The following is a 24,491-nucleotide window of genomic DNA, read 5'->3' on the forward strand; positions in this document are numbered from 1 at the left end:
TCGCCATATTTAGCTTCTTGTCACCACAGGGAAACATTCGCGTGGAGAAGAGGACTGTTTCCATGAATACTCTTTCCATCAGGAACTTCCCTGAATGACATTTCATAAGTGCTTCGGTTTCTTAATCCTTATGAAATTGGGGTCTTAACTTCTAACCATGGCACTGTTACCAGGAGGCAGACGTGGACTTTGGGTGCTGTAGTAAGTCAGCCCCGCTGATGTCCCAAACAGCTCTTCAAGGCAGCTGCCGTTTCCTTCGCCTTGGAAGTTGAGAATGAACTGGGTGTAGTGATGGAGGTCTGTCCCTTCCCTTCCTTCCTGTTCTTGTTATCTCCTTTTTTTTTTTTTTTTTTTTTTAAACAAAAAGACTTCCTTTGAGAGAGAAAGAGAGAGCACAAGCAGCAAGCAAGGGCAGGGGCAGAGGGAGAAGCAGACAGCCTGCTGAGCAGGGAGTCCAACATGGGACTCGATCCCAGGACCCTGGCATCATGACCTGAGCTGAAGGCAGACAGATGCTCAACCATCTGAGCCACCCATGCGTGCTTGTATCTCCTTTTGTTGCCACTTTGGCAGTGAGTCTCTAAGCACCTTCGCCGAGCACCCACATTCCTGTGCATATCTTTTCAGCCTTCTCCCCAGACTGCCCTTTCCATGGACTCTAGCTGCTGGCCAGGTCATGCTGTTGCCCATCCCTGACAAGCTTTGTGCCTCCCTCCTTTTCTGCCTTAGTGTCGCCTCACTTGGGTGCCTTCACTCGGGCCCATGTCCTCCTCACCTTATATTCCCTCAGAGCTGCTTCCGGATGAAGTCGTCCTCAGGACTCAAGCCCAGAGCAGTGTTTCCCTGCTTACCTTTCTGCCATGCGTCATTCCAGGGTTGGGGGAACCGGGTGTGTCTTGTCTCAGTGCCCGGGTGCGTGTCCTTGTGGGCAGACGCCAGGCCCAGCCTCCTTGGAACACCTCACTGTGATTCACACCATGGGCCTCAATAAGGATTTGTCGACTCATTGGATTTTTGAGGTGAAAGGGATTGGGGCTCTGGTGTGGGGTTGTAAGTCAGGATCCTGCTCTCAAATTCTAATTTTCTCCCATTTACAGAGATGTAATGGGAGATAGCAGAACGTCTTGACTTACATATACTGTGAAATGATCACCACAGAAGCATCTGTCTTATATATGAAAATCTAAGTTAAAATTGGAAAGTCAGAGATACCCTGAGTACACTCCTGGTATGTGGATGTCCAGACCTCTGCCCATGGATTCCGGCATGGCTCGTAATGGAGTTAGGTTAGGCAGGAGCTTCGTTTGGCCTTCGTGGGGCATGGGAAGGAGTGCAGACCGTGCCTGTTGTCCCTGCCATTTCTGTGATGATGGCGGACATGGTAGTTCAGGCCAGATATACATGCTGTTCCAGCAGTATAAAAGTTCCAGATTCAGAGACAGTGGCTATGTGTGTTCTTTAAAACAATATAAAATTTGAAGGGTGACCAACTTGTGACTCCATTATTAGGGTTACAGCAAGGATTCAGACATTTTTTCATTCTTCTTCTGTTTTAACTTCTGCATATTAAGGGAAAAATGCCAAGTGAACTGTCACATATTGACTTGAAGTATCGCCTTTGTGTTTTCTTGTGTTACTGTATTTCTTGGTTTATGCTTTGGCTTATAATTTGTCAGGGGAAATTGATTCTAAAATCCATTTTTTTTTTCCCTTGCAGCGGATTCCAACCAAATCAAAGAGAAAATTAAAAAAAAAAAAAAAAAAAAGATGTTAGGGTTTCATTAACCAGTCTGTTTCTTCAGCAGTGTGAAGTCCCATTTAATGACCACATTTTCGGGTGCCTGGGTGGCTCATTTGGTTAAGCAGCTGCCTTCGGCTCAGGTCATGATCCCAGCGTCCTGGGATCATGTCCCACATCGGGCTCCTTGCTTGGAGGGGAGCCTGCTTCTCCCTCTGCCTCTGCTGTGCGTGTGCTCTCTGTCTCTCTCTCTGGCAAATAAATAAATAAAATCTTGAAAAAAAAAAAAAGAAAAAAGAAAAAAAAATGACCACATTTTCCTTCATGAAAATGTTCTGCCTTTCTCTGGACTGTGCTTTGTAGTCATTCTGATAATTGCTTGGTGTGTTTTTCTGATTCCCGATTTTTTTTTTTTTTTAACATTCCTCACTCTCAAAATGTTCTCTTCTAAAGGCTGTTCTCTTAGAATATTCTACAGATGTTTATCCACCCTTTGCAGAGGGCTGGGCACTTGGAGAGCATTGCTGCTTATGATGCTGCTAACCAGGGCTTGAGCATAAGCAGAAAGCTTTATCAAGAGAGGCTATACTTTATTCTAGTGGGGGGGGGGGTCGAATCAGATTCTGTTTCTGCTGTTTTGAAGCTAAGAGAGGTACCTAAGCATCTCATGGAATGTGGGAGGAATCTGTATTATTTATGATTAGAGCAGGAAACAGATGACACCCTGAATTGGTTTAGTTTGAATTGAGTTAAAAAAATGACTGTTTACCAAGATGTGGACAGTGCATAGAAACTACGAGAAGTAATGCAGTGTCCCAGAGCTAGAAGCAACTTGGTATAGTTCTTACCATCTGCAGTCTCCGAGGAGGAAAGTGGGAGTAATTTCTGGAATCTGGAGAGGGTGCTGTGTGGAGAGAGCCATGTGGAGAGAGTCATTTTAGGGAAACTGTGATCTTTAGTCACGTGATACAACCAACCCGTAGCAGACCTGTGGGGAAGGAAGAATGAATGGTAAATGCCCTAGACTGGTCTTTTTGTTCCCCCGAGCTCTAGCTGGTGCACTCCATTGGTCAAACCCAACTAGAAGCCAGACAATGAGGAAGCTTGTTGATGGGCTTCAGACAGGTTTGCCTCCCAAGGCTCAGAGTCAAGAAAAGTAGAGCACTGAGCTTGAGGGGAAAATGGAAGATGGAGGGATTTACAGATTTTTTAAAGCTAGAAGAGACTCAGAGAGCAACCAGCCGTTCTTCCTTGATAAGGAAATAGAGCCACAGAGCGGTTGAGTAATTCTTTCTAAGTCACGTGGCTGGTTGGTGGCAGAATTGTTATTGGGCTTGAGATTCCTGATCTTCAGTTCTGTGTCCCTCTGCTACAGCATTGTTATAGAGTAATCTGAGAGGAAGGGGAAGAGAGGAAGAAGAGGAAGGAAAATTAGAGTCATGTTTCAATTTATGATTAATTCTCTGAGGAGATGCTCAATTCCACACGTGTTGTTAGAGGGATTTAAACAAGGTCAGAGTTCAGTTATGATTGATTGTGTGGTCAACAAATATGTCTATGGATGGTAGTAATAAAACTTGCATTTTATATTAAGGAATATATGAGTATGTCTAGAGTTGGCCTAATACACAGCCAGCTTGAATAGTGTAGCTTTTGTTCCCTATTGATTCCGGCCCTGCTCTTGTGCTTTCTGTGAAGTCTTTTATGGCCTCAGCATCTTGTTTTAAATGTAGGCTCCAAGTGAAGGTGGGATCACATATGGCTGCTGTGTTTCATCAGCAGAATCATCTTAGAGCTCAGAGGCCAAGAGTAAGAGGGCTGATTATGTACATATGCATAAGTCATTCATACAGGCATTGATTCACATAAGTATGTACACATGCAAATAAACACTCAGGTACCTAAGCAATTATCAGCTAACAACTTTGACCTAGGAATGATTCCTATATGGTTTCAAGAAATTGGAAATGGTGTTGGGGTTGGTAGTATTTTCCTTCATGTTATAAGCCTTGGGGAGTGAAAGACCTAAAACAGTGCCTTCATTTCTATGTCAGTATTGCTGGAGACAGGCAATTCATTGTGGTATTCTTAGGTACTCATTCATTGGTTCATTCATGAGCTGTCATCAGTAAATGTTTATTGAGCACCTGCCCTATGCCAGGCACTCTCCTAGGAATGGGAGATAGACAAGGAACATGGACGTGATCTTTGCCTTAACTTCATTAAGGTTTGCTGGAAAGACATCTTACTAGCCAGAGTAGTGAGACTTGGGTTCTCCAGGCAGGGAGAATCATTGTTAGTGAGTGATGATGTGAGTGTTTTGATGTCGCTGAAGTTGTTATATTACTTTGCACAAAATTTGATGGTTGTTTGGTGGCTGGTGGGGAGAAGGAGGAAGTAGGTGCTGCCCGGTGGGAGGACTTAAATATTATTTATATTGGATATCAGTTTATTACTTATAGACTAGTTTTCTAGTTTTTTAGAGAACAATTTTAGTAATATCACTTGACTTTCTAAATTAATACACAGTAAAATTGACTTTAAAAAAATATACAGGCTTGTGATTTTTAAAACACTGGTTTAGATTTATCGGCACAGTTAGGGTATCAGAACTCCCTATTGCTGCCATTTTATAGCCACACCCTCCCCAAACCCTAATATGTTTTGACATGTGACAACCATTGGTATGTTTTCCATTGGTGTCATTTTTAATCTTCCTGAGAATGTTTATATACATGGTATTATGCCATATACAACATTTTAAATCTGACTCTATTCAGTCACTATTTTGCCTTTGAGATTCACCCATGTTGTTGTGTGCCTCAGTAGCTCTCTTTATCATTGGGTAGTGCCTGGCTATTTGTACCATAGTTTATGTACTAATCCACTGAAAGATATATAGATGGTTTTCAGTTTTTGGCAACTCTGAAAAGGTATTGTTTAAACAGTTGCATGCAGTGTTTCGCAGAATAAAAGTTTTCACATTGGTTAGGTAAATACCTTGGAGAGCCAGTCTACACGGTAAACTTGTTCAACATTATTTGAATTCTAAAAACAGTCTTCCAGAGTGTGTACACCATTCATAACCACAGTGATGTATGAGAGTCTCACATGCATTCTATAACCTTGCTAGCCCTTGATATTGATGCTTGAGATATCTATCTACCTGTCTATCCATCCATCCATCCATCCATCCATCCATCCATCCATCTATCCATCCATCCATCTATGCAACTGTGCATCTATCCATCTATCTGTCCATCCCTCCCTTCTTCCCTCCCTCCATCTATCTATCTGACATTCTCATAAGTGTGAGGCTAGGCTAACTTTCTAAAATAACCCATTTCTAAGGTCAATGGATATTGTGGAAGCAAAAGAGGATGGTGTGAGAGAGAGACTCCTTTCTAAGTAATTTGAGGCAAAAGAAAGTCCTTCTCTCCCTCTGAACAGAGTATATTCACATTCAATGAATAAATGTCAGGTACCTACTATTTGCTGGATGCTTTCAAGTAAATTGTTTAATATTCACAACAACTCTGTGAGGTGAGGATAAACACCCCCATTTTTTAATGAAGAAAACGAGGTCTGGATAATTTAAGTTATTGGCTCCCCTCCCCACAAAGTGTCAAATCCAGATTTCAGTTCGAGATCTCTTTGACTTCTAGATCTTTTTTCCTGCGCTTGTGTCAGTATCATTTTATTAGCAGGTATTATACCAAAGTTCACATTCACAGGATCCAAGGGACTGTCTTAGAAAATTCTAAGGCATGTGTAATTAGATTTTAACAGGAAGATAGTACATACTCTTATTATAGCACAGCCCTTAAAAAGTCAAAAATAATACTGAGAATTTAGTGCAGTTCTCTGAAACACTAGAAATGAACTCTGTATGCATAGTATCACTTAAAGCAAAGTTCCATGGGATTCTAACACACTTCTGTGGATGTAAATTTCCATGGCAAACATCAGTGGCTTGCTTTCTTCACTGTGTCATAATACCCTTCTAACTAATATTTTGTTATATATATATATTTTGAAGGATTTATTTATTTATTTATTTACTTATTTATTTGAATGAGGGGGTTGGAGAGAGAGGCAGGGAAGGGCAGAGGGAGAGGGAGAGAGAATCTCCAGCAGACTCCCCTAACCCCACCCCCGAAGTGCAGAGACTGACTCAGGTGAAGCTGGATCTCATGACTTTGAGATCAAGACCTGAGCTGAAATCAAGAGCTGGACACTTAACCAACCATGCCATACAAGCGTCCCATATATTTTGTTATTTTTGTAATTTCGGTGTATTGTTTCTTCCTGATATCCCAGGCAGAATTAGGTGGACTTCTGTGGTGCCCTGGGCATGCTCTATTATAGCTTTTGTCACATCGTACTGTAATTTCCTGCCTTTTTTCTGTCTTGGCCATGATACTGAAGGCTTCTTGTAGATTGTATCACATTCAGTGTTGGATTCACCTTGTAGCATGTTATCTGGCACATAGAAAACATTCAATAAACACTTGTCAAATCAGCCAGTCTTCACCAGAATCCTGTGAAAGCAGCGACGAGTCTCACGTTTTACAGATGAGTGGGCGGAGGGTCAGAGAGGCCAAGAAAACCGACCCAAGATTGCACAGCAAGCTAGCAGTAAGTGTAAAGCATGTGTTTTTAACTCCACAGCTTTCTTCTGCCCAGCACAACATAGCAAGATTCTTGTTGCTTGGTGGCACTGTGGTTTACAGTAGAGGTTTTGTTGATGGTTATAGTGGCTGGAATATACTGAAGCAGTGGAGCAGGTCACCTTGGGGGACTTGGACATGGCCATTTTCAACACCCATTACTTAGGTCTTTTTTTTTTTAACACAGGTTATTTATTTGTACCTGAGAACACCAGTGTTTCTTGGTAAGTGTCTATAGGTCTAGAGCCCAGCCCCTTCCCTGGCTCACAGTTGCCCTCCTGATATCTTCCTTTGACCTCCTTCCCAGTTGAGATTTTCCTGCTGCTCTGTCCTGTGCTTCTCTTTTTGTCATCCATCACCCATTTGCACTGCTCATCCCCCTCCTCCTTAATAGTCAGTGACAAGCCAATAATTTTTATTAACACTTGGAAATGCTATTTTGCTGTTAAACCAATATATGCAATTGCCCTAATCAGCTGCCAAATGGTAGTCATCAGAATCAGGTTTCAAAAGGTTTGGATTTCAGCAGGGCTGCCCACACTGTCCTTTGAGGCATATGAATTAATTATAATTAAGAACCATGTGCAGATGTTAGAAGAGAAACTTTGAACAATTTTGGTGTCTGCTCTTGCAGAATATTAAAGGGGGAAAAAAACCCCATGAATGAACTGTTGCTGGTGAGAGTACAGATAATCATCTACGTTTGTATTACACATTTCTATTAAAATGCACACACAGAAAGTGATCTATAATCCTTTGTTAGTTATCTGTGCAACCCTTGTGTTAAGAACTTGGGTGACAGTAGAAGCAATCCTTCTGCTTTGTACATAAAGCAGGAAGGAACAGCTCAGATCAAAAAGCCCAGATTTAGCCACTGGAAGTGTTGTAGGACAAGGAAAGTGCTCAGATGGTAGGTCGGCTTGGACCAAATAAGAACAAGAAGGCTCTTATTCAGCAGAAGTCCTAAGAAAGAAAATTTATCTGCCAAGGAATTCAGTGCGACATTAGTCCTTTGCAGTGATGAGGGTGTCTTCACACAGGGGTTAAAAGGACTGGCGGTCTTTGGAAAGGGCATTCTTGCCTGCGTTGTTTAAGAGGATTTAATGGTTCATCTGCTGGGTCACGGGTTTACCTCTATGTTTTCCCTCTCTCATCTGTCTTGCTCTTCTCTGATAAAACACTTTCCCAGTAGCAAGTTAACTAAGTCCCTGTTTCCTTTGATTTTCTATAATCATTGTGGCTATGGTATGTTGAAATGCATTTGGGGTTGGTTCTGCACAGGAGTGTCTTTAGATAAGTACATACCCTAACAGGACTGTTTATTGGCATGCTGGTCACTACATTAAAAATGGATTCAGTATGCTCATGGGATATTTAGGTAGACTTTTCTTTCATCACCAGATTCATGAGTACAGAGTCTTAGCACCTGCCCCCACTGCCCAAACTACCAGGATTTCTTACTGGGTTCCTTTCTGAAGAAAGGGCAGGGTCTATAGAGTTCAGAAGCTCTAAGAGCATAGTGATTGATGGTAATAGTGTGAGATTGAAGGAAACAACAATGCAGAGGGAATAATAATGCAGAGAGAAATTTTAGGTTTAAGCCAACTGAAATCAAAGATTCATGCCTTTTATATGTTATTTCTACAGATTTAGATGATGTTTAGATGATAGTTAGCAGACCCTAAATGCATTTGGAGGATTGAAATTGGGTTTCCAAATGACCTGAATATATAGACAGCATTGTAATTCATTTGCTAGAAGTATATATTGGTTTTGTATTTCAGAATAGCATTAGATAGTACATGTTTGACATCTGTGATATTCACACTTTCTGTATCAGATGGTTGGTGAACACATTTATTTCCTGAGCTAAGCATTCTGAGTCAAAAGTACCTTTTTGGTTCAGCATTTTCTCTGCTCCTCTAAATTTGAATTTAGAAAATACGACTCAAAATTGACTTGGAACTTAAATTTAATTTATGTTAATTAAAAAATTTGATTTTGGATCTGTTCTGCAGAGTAGAGTTAATCATACTTCTTTGTTCATAGCACACTTTTATTACTGGCTCAGATAAGGACATCTTATATAATTAATTAGTTATTTCCATACCTTTATCTTCCATATACATTTTAGAATAAGTTAAAAAAAATCCTTTAAAAATCTTGCTTTTAAATTTTGATAGGATTGACTTGAAGTTATAGATTAATTAGGGAGAAAACAGAACTCTGTAATAGTGTAATCACATCAGTGAATGAGGTATATGATTACATTGTTCAAGCCTTTTTTTCATACCCCTGAAAATGTTCTCTCCAGAGTTCCTATGTATTCTTTGTTAATTCCTAAATAGTTTAGATTTTCTTTTGCTGTTATGACTATCATGTTTTCTAGTTGGTTAAAAGAGAGCTGTTGATGTTTTCTAAGAGTATTGTTTATCCAGCAATCATACCCTACCCTTATTAAAAATAATAGTTTTTAAATTCTATTGGACTATCTAGTAAAGAATCATCATATCTTTATATAATGCTAGTTTATTTTTCTTTCCTTCTTATTCTTCAAAACTTTTGTTTTCTGGGTGCCTGGGTGGCTCAGTTGTTTTCAGCTGGTGTCATGATCTTGAAGCCATGAAATTGAGCCCTGGGTCAGGCTTCACAAACAATGGAGAATCTGCTTGAGATTCTCTCTCCCTCTCCTTCTGCCCCTCCCCTCACTCACACACACACACTCTCTCTCTCTTTAAAATAAATAAATCTTAAAAACAACAACAACAACAAAAAACCCTTTTGTTTTCTTGACTTCTTTTATTACCAAAATTTCTAGTAGTAGTGATAGCACTAACCTTGTTTTTTCCTGAATGCCAAAACAAATATGATCAAGTCTTTAGTATATTTTTGTACCAGGTAAAGATTGATGATCTTCTCCATTTCCTAGTATCAAAGAATTTTTTAAAAACATACACTAACATTTATATTATAAATAGATTTTTCCCTTAATCAAGTGTGTTTCCATCATTTTTTTTTTTTGAGATAGTCATGTAAATATCTCCCTTAATCCATTAAGGTGGTAAATTATTTTGGTTTATATTTTGAAGTTAAGCCATCCTTACATTCCTGGTATAAACCACACTTGATTATGATTATGATCATTTTTATTTTTTTATTTTAATTTTTTTAAAAGATTTTATTTATTTGAGAGAGAGAGAGAGAGAGAGTAAGCACAAGCATGGAGAGGGGCAGAAGGAAAAGCAGACACCCCACTGAATGGGGAGCCCTATGTGGGACTTGATTCCAGGACCCAGGGATCATGACCTGAGTCAAAGGCAGACACTTAACCAATGAGCCACCCAGCCACCCTGATTATTATTATTATTAAAATATACTATTTTTTTTGTTTAGCTAATATTTTCTTTGGAATTTTTTTTTTTTTACCTTTATGTTTATAAGTGAAAGATGATAATCTTTTCTTGTACTTTATCTGGATTTAGAACTAAACTTCCTTTGTTTTTCTATTTTGTTCAACTTATAAGAACAAGGCTCTCCACTTCTTACTTAAAAGTTTGGTAGGCCTCTGGGCATCTGGGTGGCTCATCAGTTAAACTTCCAACTTTTGATTGTGGCTCAGGTCATGATCTCAGAGTCATGAGATCATGCCCCGTGTAAGGCCCCATGCTCAGCATGTGGTGTGTTTGGGATTCTCTCTCTCCCTCTCTCCTGGCTCCTCTCCCTCTTTGTTCACTCTCTCTCTAAAATACATAAATATAATTATTTAAAAAAAAAGCTTGGTAGTCCTCATCTATAAAACCATGCATACCTGTTCTTATTTTGGCAAAGGCTGAGTGCGTGGATGGTAGACTGGTTTTGGAAAATTATAACTGGGAGACTTTAATAACCATTTTATTTTCTTTAATGATTATTAGTGTATTCAAATTTTCTATATCTTCTTGAACCTTCTTTTGCTTTTTTTTATTAGGTATTTATACATTAAGTTTAAAAGCAATTCATTTTCATAATATACTTTTATTATTTTAAATGTTCCATCATACACACACACACATTGTCCCCTTTTCATTGTCAATTTAATTTACATTTTCTCTCTATTTTCTGTGATTTGTCTTGTTCAGAACTTTGTCTATGATAGTCTTTTAAGCAATTAGTTTTTGGTTTTGTTTTTTCTTACATTTACCTTGTGTTTCATTAATTTATGCTTTTATCTTTATTATTTAATTTCTCCCTAAGGTTGATTCAAGTAATTGTTAATTATTTTTCATTTTATGTTTTATTTTAAATATTTAAAGGCATAGACTTCTTTGTCAATTGTTTTAATTGTGCTCTAGAAATTTTGATATTTAATGTTTCCATTGTTACTCTGTTCAAAGAACTTTTTAGTTTCTTGTAATTTCTTCTGTCACTTTAGAGTTACTTGGTTCTAAGTTTTAAAAAGGTTTTTGGATATGTGATTTTTTTTTTAGCTACCTTTATTTTTAAATTTTTTAAAATTTTTATTTATTTTTAAAATTTCTTTTCAGTGTTCCAGAATTCATTGTTTATGCACCTCATTGGGTGCTTCATGCAATACGTGCCCTCCTTAATACCCACCACCAGGCTCATCCCACCTCCCAACCCCTCCGCTCCAAAACCTTCAGTTAGTTCCTCAGAGTCCATAGTAATTTAGTCATGTTATAGAAAAATGTCAGTTGTTTCATATTGATTCTTTAGAATTTATTGAGTCATTTTTGTAAACTTAATATTTTCCATGTACTTCAAAAGAATATATATTCTGTATTGTACATGCTTATCTGGATTTCTGAACTAGTACAAGCTTATGACTCAGGCTTTATTTTGTTGTTGTTGTTGTTTTCTTTGTTTGTTTGTTTGTTTGTTTTTGTTTTTGAGGCAAACAGCGAGAGGTGGGGCAGGAGGAGAGGGAGAGGGAGAGAGAATCTGAAAGCAGGCTCCATGCCCGGCTGGGAGCCTGGTTTGGAGTTTGATCTCACAACCCCAAGATCATGACCTGAGCCAGAGTCAAGAGTCTGATACTTAACTCACTGAGCCATCCAGGCGCCCCTCAGGCTTTGTGTTTTTGATCATTTATGCCATTGCTTATAGTTTGTCTGTTGGATTTATCTGTTTCTCCCCAGGTATTTTAGCTCCTACCTCACACATGTTAAGCCTAGATGTTAAGATTCTGGTATGATTATGATTATTGTAACATTTTGGTACCTGTATGTGACATCTCTCATTGTCCCTTCTAATATTTTCACATTTGGACTGTATCTTGGTATTAAAATTTTGATAGCTATTCCCACCTCCAGGAAGGTTATACTCATTTATGCTTCACTTGACTTACACTGTGTGAGACTCCTTGTTTCCCCACACTCCCTAATATTATGAATTCTAAGGCCTGTTTTTATTGGTAGCTTGGGAAACTGGACCTGATGCCTAGTTCTGGCACTTACAATCTTCATTTCTCTCACTGCAAGTCATATTCTAATCACAGTCTCCTTAATTGGTTCACTCCAAACAGCATGGTCCTGACTGCATTACGGGATGGTGCTTGGAAATTTGAGTTAATCATCTATTAAATCACATTTTATCCTTCCTGTTGGTGTTGCCCCAGGACTCAGTTTTCTCTGGGGACAGGATTGGCCCAGATCCTCTCTCAGACGTATTTTCCCTTGGAGTTGCTGTGGGCCAAGTGTGGATTGGTTCCTGCTGTAGTTACTGTGTCCCAGCTGGAGGCACAAACCACAGCTGCTGTGGTCTTCTGTTTGTCAGACATCTGGTGACCCCTCGCCTTGTGCCTCAGGGAGCAGAGGGACCGGAACTGGGTAGTCATGTCTCCAGTCCTGCCCCTTTGCTGTTGGTTCTGCCTGTGCACCCCAGTGCCTGATTTCTAGCTATCATGGTCTGGGGGTGACGAGCTCCCCATTACTGACCTTGGCCTGAATGACTCTGAAATTTTGCTTCACTTGACTGATAAGCCAAGTGCAGCCAAGTAATCGAGCTGAGCTTGCTGCTACCCTGACGCCATTATAGGGCATGTTGTTCCGGGAGTTATATCTGTCCAGGAGCTAATATGTCTTGCCCCCTGTGACATTCTTCTTAACATTCCTCTCAGCCTCAGCCTGCCTTTCTCTTACCCCGCCTCCCACATGCTGACTTTCTGCTTTTACAAACAGCTAGTCTCCTTGAACAACTTCTGTAGGAATTTAAAGGTAATATCCTTTGCATCTGTAGAGTACTTTCTATTCTTCAAAGCACTCCCATATACATTCTGCCATTTGATCCTCACAAGACCTCTTCCAGGTATTTAGGTTAGGGATATATCCTGACTTCCCTGCCGAGGACATGGTGACAGGATTGGGCGACTGGTTCATCCTCAGAGGCTTAGTTCATGCGGACCTGATGCCACAGTGCAGTTGGGTGTTGGTTGGTGATTTTGTTCATTCATTCATTCCTGTTTTCTTTTATTCATACACTCTTATTATATTGAGAGGCAGCAGAAAGGGAAGAGCAAGGGTTTGGGGACAGACACGTTTTAATACCACCCCTTTTCAGTGGTGTGGACTTTGTCGGGTACTTAACCTCTCAGAAGATCAGGTTCCTCCTTTATAATATAGGGGAAAAGTGTGACTTATGGTGTTTATATGTGATTTATTAATACATGAAAGTTAGCTGGCAGTAATAGAGTCTGGCATATGGTAAGTTACAGGTCAAATGTTACTATAAATACATCATATATAAAGTAGGTTATTACTATAGATAAAAATGGTCAAATGTGGACAGTTTTATAATGGTAGAAATTCAGTGGCTTATGTTTGTTGAGTCCTTCCCTATGGTCTGTGAAGCCCTGCTAGACTCCAGGCATGCCAACAGAAATGAGAAGGGGTGTTTGTGTGTATCTTCTCTTAGACTGTGGAGGGTAGAGCCTGGGCCTCTTCCATCCCCCACACCAAGAGCAATGTCTGCCAGGTGGTCAGGGCTCCATAAATGCTGACTAAGCCTAATAGCCCCTACTTGCAAGGAGAATACCAGCTAGTTAAGATAGGCAGTTACGTGCAGTCACATAATTATATAATTACAATAAGCAGGTATTTAAAAACATGCAGGCTATCGTGAGAGCCCGGAGACGACAGCACTCAGTTCTTCCAAGGGAGAGGGAAGTCTGGTGGAGGGTTGGGGGCAAAGCAGCATCGAGCAGCTCCATCAAGACTCACTGTGGTCTGTCTCAGGAAAGGAGAAGAAGCACTTTGCTTACCTTGGACAGAAATGGACAGCATGCTTTCTCTCAACTGACCCCTCCTAAGGTGCGAAATTGAGTTTGTATTCAAAGCAGCTTCTCTGTTTGTCTCACTGCCCCTGTGTTGCTGGTATCTGCTTTAATGTATTGCTTTGTAAAGTGCTCTGCTCTGTCCTGAGTATAAAAGCAATGCACTGTAAAACCAGGTTCTATTCTTTGGGCATCACATCTAGCCATTGCATAACCAAGTCTGATATATTGTGTGAGAAGAAATAGAAGAAACCAAGAGATATTTCAAAAAGAGCAAATAAAACACCAAAATGGGAGTGGAGAGAGTGTAGAGTGCATTCAAGTTAATAAACTGTCATGGCAGAGTAGACCATTTTCAATGTGAGGGAATCTGATTTAGGGACTTGTCACTGTAGGGCAGAATATTATTGGAATGAAGTTAGCTGCTGGTTTTGCCAAATTCAGGATCTTTTGGTTGTCCTTGAGAGACAGTCTCTGGAATCGAACAGATTATTCTTATAATTATTATTTTGCGAATAGCTCTTTGAGGTGCTCAGCCTCTCTCTCTTCCCCAAATGTTTAGTGCCGCTCACCCCCGTACAGCATTGCTTTGCTTTAAACTCCAGGATGAAGATTGTGTGCCCTGGACCTCTTGCTAGGTTGGATACAGTTCATCAGCCTGGGTTTCCAGGGCTCACAGAGCCTGGAGAACTGTCAGGAGTGAGCTGTGCTCAGGTGAGAACCACTGAACTACTTGTCTTGTTGAGAAGCGATAGACGATCAATACAGCTCTCCTTCTTGGCAGTGTGGAAGGATGAGCACCACAGCAAGAGTTCCAAAATCTTTTCTGCCAAGAACTAGATTGGATTTTGTGCTTTTTGAGCCACAAAATGTCCCCAGCCTCTCACGCCTGAATCCTTAATGCCCTTTGCAGTCAGTCTGCTCAGACCGATGCTTCTTTATCTTTCTTTTCAATATCCTCATTGTTTTCTTTCTGTTGGTTGAACTCTCAAACTCTCAAAGTTTTTAGATCTCTGGTATCTTACCTTTTCTGTCAAGCAAGTAGGACGTATTAAGCCACACTTTCATCCTTGAGCTTTGTAGAAGAATGAGAATCCTGACTTCTGATTTTGGGTACAGTTTGTAGAATATTTCCTTGGAGAACAAAAATGCTATATTTACGTATTGGCATGCTGGTGTTATAATATTACTGACCTTGGGAAAATTACATAACTGTTTTGAGCTTCAGTTTCGCCATTTGAGAAATGGGGATAAAGGTGACTAATTTATAGGATTTCTATGAGGAACGAAGAGATTGCTTATAAGGAAATGCCTAACACAGGGCACAGACTATAACAGATGTGCCATAATGATTACTTAAAACAAGTCAAAACAATGTAAGTGGGGTGAGTTCTATTTAAATAAGAAGAGCCCTTGGGGGATGGCAAGAAATGTAAAGAGAAATGACCAAGCTCTGTAGGGAGCCGTGTCCTCAGTCTGGTGTACGGTGTAAGATTTAGGGGTATACGGGGAAGCAAAAGGCAGGAGTATGTTGTGGGTAAACAGTGGTGAATTTGTGCAAACATGGAGTCAGTCATCTTAAGGAAGTTGCTGCTATAGGACGCCGTGGAAAATTCTTGTAACATGGCTGTAACATTACTAGATATCAGTAGTATTTGTCCACATCACTGTAGTTTGATATAACAATTCACAATAAAACTATTCCTTATAGGGGTCCCTGGGCATCTGACTCTTGTTCTCAGCTCAGGTCTTGATCTCACAGTCATGAATTTAAGCCTACTTAAAAATAAAAAACAAAAAGCAAAAATCCTATTCCTTGTGATAATAGACTATAATAGACCCAAAAAAATGACAATGGAGAGGCAGTGTGGCATAATGCAATGGAATGCAAATTGGCTGAAAAGCCAGAAGATCTGGATTCATGTCTGTTTCACTTAATTGGTACACAGCATTGGACTTTATAGCTTCTTTGAGCCTTAACTTTAACATCTGTGAAAGGGGAATGATAATATCTTTTTTTTTTCCCCTTGTTGGTAATTGTTAGGCTCCATTGAGATGTTTTTTAAAGTACTGTCTATGTATTGGTTTTATGTGTTTCTTATTTTTTTGTTTGTTTGTTTTGTTTTGTTTTAGTAGTTGTAAAAGTCAGTTACTTAGAGTTGTTGAAGAATCTTCAGGCTCTTGTCCTCTTTGAGGTGAGCATAGAGTAAAGGGGCTTATGTTTCTGTAGCTCCCCATTGCTGGCTTATCCAGACCATGTTTTGTTCCTAGCCTCTGCTGAGTCCATTTTGCTGCTCATTTGCCTGGTCTCTGCCATGCCCTTGGCCCAAGAGCAATTCAAGGATGGGTTGTGGTAGAAGTGCCAGGGATCCCATAGCACTAGCGAGACCCCTTCTTGGAGATTCCTGCATTTGTGCCCTTGGCATGATTGCCTGGACCCCTTGTGTCCTCTTTCCCTCTTTTGCCTCTGTTTGCTGCTGATGCCCATAGCAGTAGCTTTCATGGTTTTGCTTAAAGATTCCTGATGCTTTAGAAAGCTTCGTTTTCTTTCTTCCATTTTGCCTAGCTGACAGGAGAGATCGGACACTAGGCTTGAAGACAGACATGGGGTATGATGATCAGAGAAAGGAGATCAGGCCCTTGACTTGCAGTATCCAGTCCCTAACAAGATAGGTCATGGAGTGGGGTCATAATGTAACCATTCTCTCTTTGCGTTTTCAGGGAGTCGACGAGTTGAAGATGAAGCTCAGAGCAGAGTGCTGTTCTCCCAAGTTCTGGTTGGTGTTGGCTGTCCTGGCCGTGTCAGGCAGCAGGGCTCGTTCTCAGAAGAGCCCCCCCAGCATTGGCATCGCTGTCATCCTCGTGGGCACTTCCGACGAGGTGGCCATCAAGGATGCCCACGAGAAAGATGACTTCCACCATCTTTCCGTGGTCCCCCGTGTGGAGCTGGTAGCCATGAATGAGACAGACCCAAAGAGCATCATCACTCGCATCTGTGATCTCATGTCTGACCGGAAGATCCAGGGCGTGGTGTTTGCGGACGACACAGATCAGGAGGCCATCGCCCAGATCCTTGACTTCATTTCAGCTCAGACTCTCACCCCCATCCTGGGCATCCACGGAGGCTCCTCTATGATAATGGCAGATAAGGTAAGAGAGAGTGATGGGGGTGGGGCAGGGGGAGGGTTTTGTCAAGAACTGAACTGCGCCTCTGTTTGAATGCAAAACTTCTAAGAGATGGAATGGAACTAGAATGCGCTGAATCAGTAGGTAGATCAGGAATTAGTCCCTTCCTTCAGAGATGAAAGTGAGAAGGGACAGGTATTCAGAACTCCTGTAGTCTTGAACAGGGTCCATGTGCTCTTAAATGGACTCCCTGAAATGACGACGAGAGGTTGAAGCTCATAGTTGTGTGGTACATTTTCTTCAAATATGTGCATGCGTAGCTCCTTTAAACCTTTAAAGTAAGGCGTGCTCTATTCTTTCCTGGAAACACATATTACTCCCCCACCCTCCCCTGCCCCCTGCGGCTCCAAGCCTATTAAAAGAAAAATTCCTTGAGGCAGGTTATTTGTTTCCTTGAAGATACAGATGTCATAGAGAAGTACTCCTCACTAAGTTGTCTGTGCATGTCACACGTCGATCTACACCCCAGAGTGGATTTTATTCCATGGAACCAGTAGCAGCTGCATTTTCTCCATGCTTAGAATTGAAGGCAGTGGTCCTTACCCTTGGTGACCCATTGGGTCCCTTGAGGAGCTTTCAACACTGGGGACGCCTGGGGCGCACGCACACCCAGAGATTCTGAGTGCAGCCCGGATGGCCAGCTCCTTGAAAGCTTCTTGCATGATTCCAGTATGTGGTTAAGGTTGAGCCCCGCAGCTTCGTGGCCTCAAAGAAATTGTATAGTCTTCTGTGTGAATGTTAGGCTAACTGTTCTCTGACAAGCTCATGAGCGTCTGACCGTGATGCTTATTCTCTAATTGCAGAAGGTGTTTTGTTTGTGGTTTTATTTTGTTCTTCCTTTAAAAAAAAAAAAAATTATTCAGAGATTTCCTTCATTGATTGTTGCTCACTGCTTAGGTGCAGTGCTCCTCCCATAGACCTTGTCCTTTGCAGTTATCATGTCTTAGAATGATTCATTTCACTCCAATTGTGGGATTTATTGCTTCTCATCACTTGGTCTCTATCTTTGCATTGTCCTCTTCTACTTCTTATCGTCACTTCCAGAACTGTAGTTTTGTACTTAAAGGACATGCAGTGGGGTCACTGATGTTTGTAAGCACCGCAAAAGCTAGGGCAGACAGGGCAAAGAGTGCTCCTTGGCCAGTTGAGAACCACTACAGTGCGGGGTTTAGCAGGCTCCAGCAACTGCGTGCGATCACTACCGCCATCTGTCGGCCGCGGGCAGAGATGACGCGCTTCTGTTAGGGAGCTGCCTTTATTCAATCTAGGAAAGGTCAAGTGGAAGTCTTCAAAGGAGGGGCCACCGTTGCACAGGAGAAAGGTATGCTTCCATTCACCTGGGCAAAGGTAAATGTGTTAGAAAAGAAATTCTGGTACTAGAAGTCCATGCTGGGGGACATGGTATAAACTAAACCAGAATGGAAAATAGAGACCAACAGTGACAAACCCATTGAGCTTTTGCTTCGGATAGATTTTTTTTTTTTCTTCTTAACATCATTGTCCTCAGCTGATGATGTTATATTTTCGCAGTGGTATTTTGAGGGCACGATGTTGCACTGAAAGAAGGCCAAGGTGGATGAGCCAAATTTTTTGAATCATAAAGAAGTGCATGCTTATGTTGAGAGCACGACAGGTGAAAATGATTTTTTTTTTTCTTTTTTTTTGGTTATGCGGGCTATGGTGCAACTTCCATTATTTTAGCACTCCCGCCTTCCTGCCCCCATAGGAAAGGTTACTGGCTACACTGGTTAGTTGTTTCTCTGTTGTGCCTCTTACGAATATGTAATGAAAATATCATCATATGGGGTAAGCTGCAGACCATGTGGAGGGGCTGAGCTCTTTTTGTTCATTGATTCGTTCTAGGTGCTTTCGTGTTTACTGTGTGCTCAAGTACATAGCACTTTGCGTGTATAGTCTTATTTTTTTAAAAAAGATTTTATTTATTTATTTGACAGACAGAAATCACAAGCAGGCAGAGAGGCAGGCAGAGAGAGAGAGGGGGAAGCAGGCTCCCGGCTGAGCGGAGACCCCCATGAGGGGCTCAATCCCAGGACCCTGGGCTCATGACCTGAGCAGAAGGCAGAGGCTTTATTTATATATTTTTAAGATTTTATTTATTTATTTGACAGATCACAAGTTGGCAGAGAAGCAGGCAGAGAGACAGAGAGGCAGCTCTCTGCCTAGCAGAGAGCCTGATGCAGGGCCCGATCCCAGGACCGTGGGCTCATGACCTGAGCTGAAGGCAGAGGCTTTAATCCACCGAGCCACCAGGCGCCCAGTGTGTATTGTCTTATTTAATACTCTTATAACTCAGCAATCTAAGTGATATTATTTAACTCCTTTTGACAGATGGGGAAATTGAAGTTCAGAGTGATGAAAAAACCATAGACAAAGTGAGGTAGCTAGTAACTGGCAGCCAAGACGTCAACACTGATTGCTGGCTCCAAAGGCACATGCTCTCTTGCCTCTCCAGAAAAAGGCAAGGCTCGTCAGGGTCTCATGTATTTTTCTATTCTCTACTTTGTCCTTCCCTATATAGCGCCGTGGTAGATATTACCTGACTAAAATTCATCTATCACTTGATTCATAATGGCAGAACTGGGATCTGAGGAGAGAAGTAATGAAGAGATGAGACGGCGTAGTGCTTGGATGCAGCCTGAGTCCACAGTGGACCTTTTGGTTCCTACTTCTGGGGGTAAAAGGGAGGACTGAAAGCAGTGAAGTGATGGTAAGGAGATCCCTCTCTGGTCTCTTAAACCTCCCACCATGGCAGCCACACCCAAATATTCCATCTTCTCTTTTTCTCTTTAGTGGTTTTTAGGCAATTTCCTAAAATAGTCTAAAAAATATGTAACTGACTTCTAACCTGAAAAGATTTCTAAAATGTGGGTAGAAAGAAGAAAAGGAAGAAAGAAGGAGGTCCTGAATACCACAGAAACTGGAGAGTGGATGGAAGGCTCATCCCTGAGGGGTCAGACACCTGAATGGGCTGGAAACTGCTGAGGAGGGTGAGCAGGGGACCGCCCCCCCTCCGGCTGAGCGGGCAGCAGCGCCAAGATGCCTGGGATGCCCTCCCCCCAGAGGGACATCTGCAGGGTTAAGGGATTTGCATGAAGGCAAATAAAAAGAGTCCCCCAGATCTCAGAGAAATAAGCTTTTGGGGCAAGTTTCAAAAATAAAACATCTCAAGTTCTAAGGCCAGTTTTGTTTTATTTTTTTTTTTAAATAGAAGTTTATTTTTAAGTACCATGAACATATTTTACAAACCTAGAACGAGGACACGGAATTGGACAACTATGAATCAACTGTGCGGCCACAGGACAAAACATTTTAAAAAGGAACTGATGCAAAAAATCCAAGAAATGCAGCTTTGCCACGGCCTAGTCTTTGAGGTACAGGTACCATCTGAAGGATGATAAAAAAGCCTTTCCTTTTGCTTCCCCCTTCTGGAAGATAGGTAATTGCCATGCCATTTTACCTCAGTTTTGTTGTTAGTTCGTCCAAGTAAAGCCCATTTACTAAGTGTTCTTGTGGATGGTTATATTGTAGGAATAAAGCCCCAATGGAAGGAGTTCATAATGGAAGAAAACATGGATATGTAGATTTTTGACCGGGGTGCGTGGGTGGCTCAGTGGGTTAAAGCCTCTGTCTTTGGTTCAGGTCATGATCTCAGGGTCCTGGGATCGAGCCCTGCATCGGGCTCTCTGCTCGGCGGGGAGCCTGCTTCCCTCTCTCTCTCTCTGCCTGCCTCTCTGCCTCCTTGTGATCTCTGTCTGTTAAATAAATAAATAAAATCTTAACAACAACAACAAAAAGACTTTGACCAAAGTAGAGAGAAACACAAATTCAGCATGTGGTCAGATAGCCTTGTACTCAGTTGTTTTTTTGTTTTGTTTTTTGCATATGCTAATTAATGAGTACAAACATTAATGAGTGTCTACTTTCCTAATGAGGAAATGTATTCTATACCATGGTGGAAAAAAAGCATGGGAGCTAGAAGAGTAGAGCTGTTAGAAGTTCTGAATTTGCAATCAGAGCTTGTGTTAGCCATCACCTCTAGATGTGGGAATCTGGACTACTCACCAGCCACTCACTCTAAATATTGATCTCCTTGCCTGTATAGAGGGGACCATAATACATATTATAGGGTGGTTGAAGAGAGAAAATACATAGCAAATGCTTCACTATGTGTCCAGCACAGCATTCTCCTGGCTAAGCTGAAGGTCATATGGAACAATTTGAAGAAAGGGAAGTTCGATGATACATGAAAAGAGTGGGAATTGAATAGAGTCCTGGCCAATTGTCGAGATACTTCTGAACTGGAGGCCGACCAAGAAGAAAGGTCAGGTAAAAATCAGGGGAAGGGCTCTGATATGTGAGGTAGGACCCTTGGTCATTCCCCACCATGAAGCCAAAGCTCATTGATGGTATAGCTGTGCCATAGCCAAAAAAGGCACATTCAGCTATGGAAATGCTCTCAATAGGAGAGTACACTTAGGTACCTATAATACAAACTGTTGAGAATAGTAACAGAGACCATTTAAAAAGTGTATGAGGATTGGGAGGGAGACAAACCACAAGATATTCTTAATCTCATAAAACAAACTGAGGGTTGCTGGGGAGGTGGGTGGGAAGGTTGGGGTGACTGAGTGATGGACACTGGGGAGGGTATGTGCTATGGTGAGTGCTGTGAAATGTGTAAGACTGATGATTCATAGACCTGGACCCCTGGGGCAAATAATACATTATATGTTAATAAAAATAATTAATAAGAATTTTTTAAAAAGTATATGAGGTGATTTTTTGGCAGTTTTCCCTACCTGTGTTTAAAGAGTCTCTTTTATTTTGTCTTGTTATAAATGCTTTTATTCTCCCTGAGATCCTGGGTGTAGGATGCCCATCTCAGTCTAAATAATGAACTAAAGCTAGATGACCTTATGTTTCTTTTTAGGAGGTTTCTCTCCTGCTTTGCTGAAATCTTTCTTGGGTTTTCAGATTTTAGTTCAGAGAGGTTAAATAACCCATCCAGGATACCACAGCTTGTGAATAATGGGAATGGGATCCAAATCCCAAAAGTAGCTCTCTTGAAGCTCATGCTTCCTGTTGATACAATTCTGCCTCACAGAACCCTAAAGTAAGAATTCTAAGTCCTGAGTTTTAGTCTGCATTCTCATGAGCTTTGAAAATTTGAATGAACAAATAACGTAAATTATCTGATACTCAGCTTATAGTTTAAGAGATTTTAATTTTGTTTTCTGCCCTACCCACTTCACAACACTTTGAAGATACAGTGAAATAAAATATGCAGAAAACTCTGAAAAAGTACTGTACAAACAGTTGCTTTAGGTGAGAGAATAAAGAGCAGTGTGATAGGGAATGACAGATTTACTGACTTCGGCATTAGGACCAGGGAAAATGGTTTGGGTAGGAGGTAGCAGGGAAAACAGGAAGTGGAAGTTACAGTAGGATCAGGCAAGAGGACACAAGATCTGCTCTTTAATGCTGCAAGAATGGAAAAGGGCATGCCAAGGAGACGGTCAGGGTCTGAAAGTAGTTGTGCTGACCAGAGTGCAGTAGGTAGCTAAAACAGGTGCCATATTCTGTATCTCATTCCTAATACAAGGGCATGTGAAAATATTCTCACTCTGGTGTGTGTTGTTATGATTATTTCCTTTCTAAATTGTTTGGTTGAGGGATGATGCTTTGAATAGCACTGTAATTTTTTTGCACAAAGTGCTGCATTTTGAATCTAAGTGGGGCTAGGAACATGGCCTCCACTCTTCATTGGCCCTATCTTTTCTTGCTCTCTTCCTTACTGGCTGTGTCTCTCCCAACACACATCTCATGGCCATGTGTTTGGAGAGAGTGGTTAAGCCAGCAGTGACGTGTGACACTGTAAATAGACTCTTGCCCTCCAGTTGCTCGTGTGGGTCTCTATATCCAGCATAATCTGGAAACCAAGATGGCTATGCTACTCACATTTTACTCTGTGCTTCGTCCTGAATTTTGATGTCTTTCAGTTGTTTACCTTGCTTGTGGTTGTCTGACCTGTGGTCTTCCTGGGGACTGAATACTTCAAGAGCATACTGTGGTGTTACCATACGGATGAGGAGAGTTAAGACATAGTAAATAGGACAGGAAAGCAAAAAATCTTGATAGAGCATGCCAACTTTGTGCCAGGTGCGATGTTAATGAGCATTTTAATTCTAATGTGATCCTGTGAGATAAACAGTAGTAGTATTAGGTTTTAGTTGATGTGGAACCTAGATTCAAGTGCATACCAAGGCCAAAGTGACACGGCTGGAAGAACAGTGGGACTGCGATCCAGATCCAAGTATGTTTGACTTTAAAAGTTTTTTTTTGGCTGATTTTGAAACTCGCGGTCCACACGCTGTGGAGTCAGAAAAAGGCTGGGATAGTATTCCCTGCCTAGAGGTCTGTTACTCCTCTCCCATCTTACCTCCTGCCTTGTACTATACTTGGGGGAAAGATGGGTGGCCCTTTCTCTCTAAGACCCCGTACACATGGCAGTGGTGTGGCCCTCACATCTGTGTGGATTCCAGGCCTTTCCACCTGTGTCGGTGGGGTGGGTGTCTTGTTGGCCAACATACCCTCCCTTTTAAAACTGGAGCTAGGATTTGCTTTCAAGAGACTGGCCAGTTGAAGTCCAGGTGCAGATTTAATGCTTGGAGAAACTTGGAGAAGCGGGAATTACTTTAGGCATTTATAGACCTGGAAGCACCTGGTGCTAGAAAGTAACGCATGAGCCATCCTGTGTTTCTCCTCCATCCTCCAGGAAGGTGATGACATATCTATAGGAAGGCGGGGGTGGGACACGGAGAGAAGGCAGGCTTTGGCGCTGTTAGTCTGGAGCGCTGTGCCTTCACCAGCTACGTGAGCTTAGTGATGCTTTTGAAGCTCTCTGAGCCTCGACATTTCCTTTTGCAAGATGGGGACAAAATAACACCTAGTTCTCAGTGGGTAGTGAGCTTTACGAAGCACGGTAGCTTGATAAACCGGAGGTCCTTTCTTGTATCTTCATGTACGAGACCATTTAACGCTTTGAAGGCTGTGGGATCCTCATGTTTTCCTGTTAACTGAAAGAGAAACACTTGGGTTGTTCATATCTTTCATTTTAGGCCTGGTGGATAAGCAGTGGTTTGGTGGGCTCTGCCTCTGCGGTAATGCATTTATTGATTGTGACACGGGACACGATCAGGACTTATCAAGATGTTAAAAGCTGGAACATATAGTGATTTCAGTAAACTGATACACACAGGGCATAAGCAATGAAGATAAGTCAGGAACATTAAGAAAGAAAGCCTAGCAGAATAAAATAGTGTTTGAGCTTAGGGTCGCTCATAGATTTGGAAGTGTTGATTTATAAGGAAGAGGGAGTTCTTAGATGAGGGACATATTAAAGGGGCTCGGTAGGAAGTAGTGACTTGTTATATATACAGGGGCAGGGGTCCAGTTAATTCACTGTCACCAGCCAGCTTTTAATTGATCATACCGATACACCTAGAAATTGGATTATGGTTTCTACATGAAGATTATGATTTCTATATGAAGTATATATTTTTATTCCCCTTTCTGAGTCTTCTTTAATTCTTTTTGCCTTATTCTTAGA

General features: G+C 41.4%; 1 protein-coding gene across 2 annotated transcripts in view; it reads left to right on the top strand.

The window, feature by feature from the left end:
• Window positions 1-24,491, top strand: part of GRIN2B (glutamate ionotropic receptor NMDA type subunit 2B) — a 403,956-nt gene that overhangs the window by 107,638 nt on the left and 271,827 nt on the right. For both annotated transcript variants that reach the window (XM_059186007.1, XM_059186008.1), the window contains one exon: window positions 16,397-16,825. In XM_059186007.1, coding sequence (XP_059041990.1) covers window positions 16,415-16,825 — 411 coding nt within the window. In that variant the 5' untranslated portion in view covers window positions 16,397-16,414. The remainder of the gene's footprint in view (window positions 1-16,396; window positions 16,826-24,491) is intronic.

The sequence above is a fragment of the Mustela lutreola genome, chromosome 8, assembly GCF_030435805.1.
Source record: "Mustela lutreola isolate mMusLut2 chromosome 8, mMusLut2.pri, whole genome shotgun sequence".
Classification (NCBI taxonomy): domain Eukaryota; kingdom Metazoa; phylum Chordata; class Mammalia; order Carnivora; family Mustelidae; genus Mustela; species Mustela lutreola.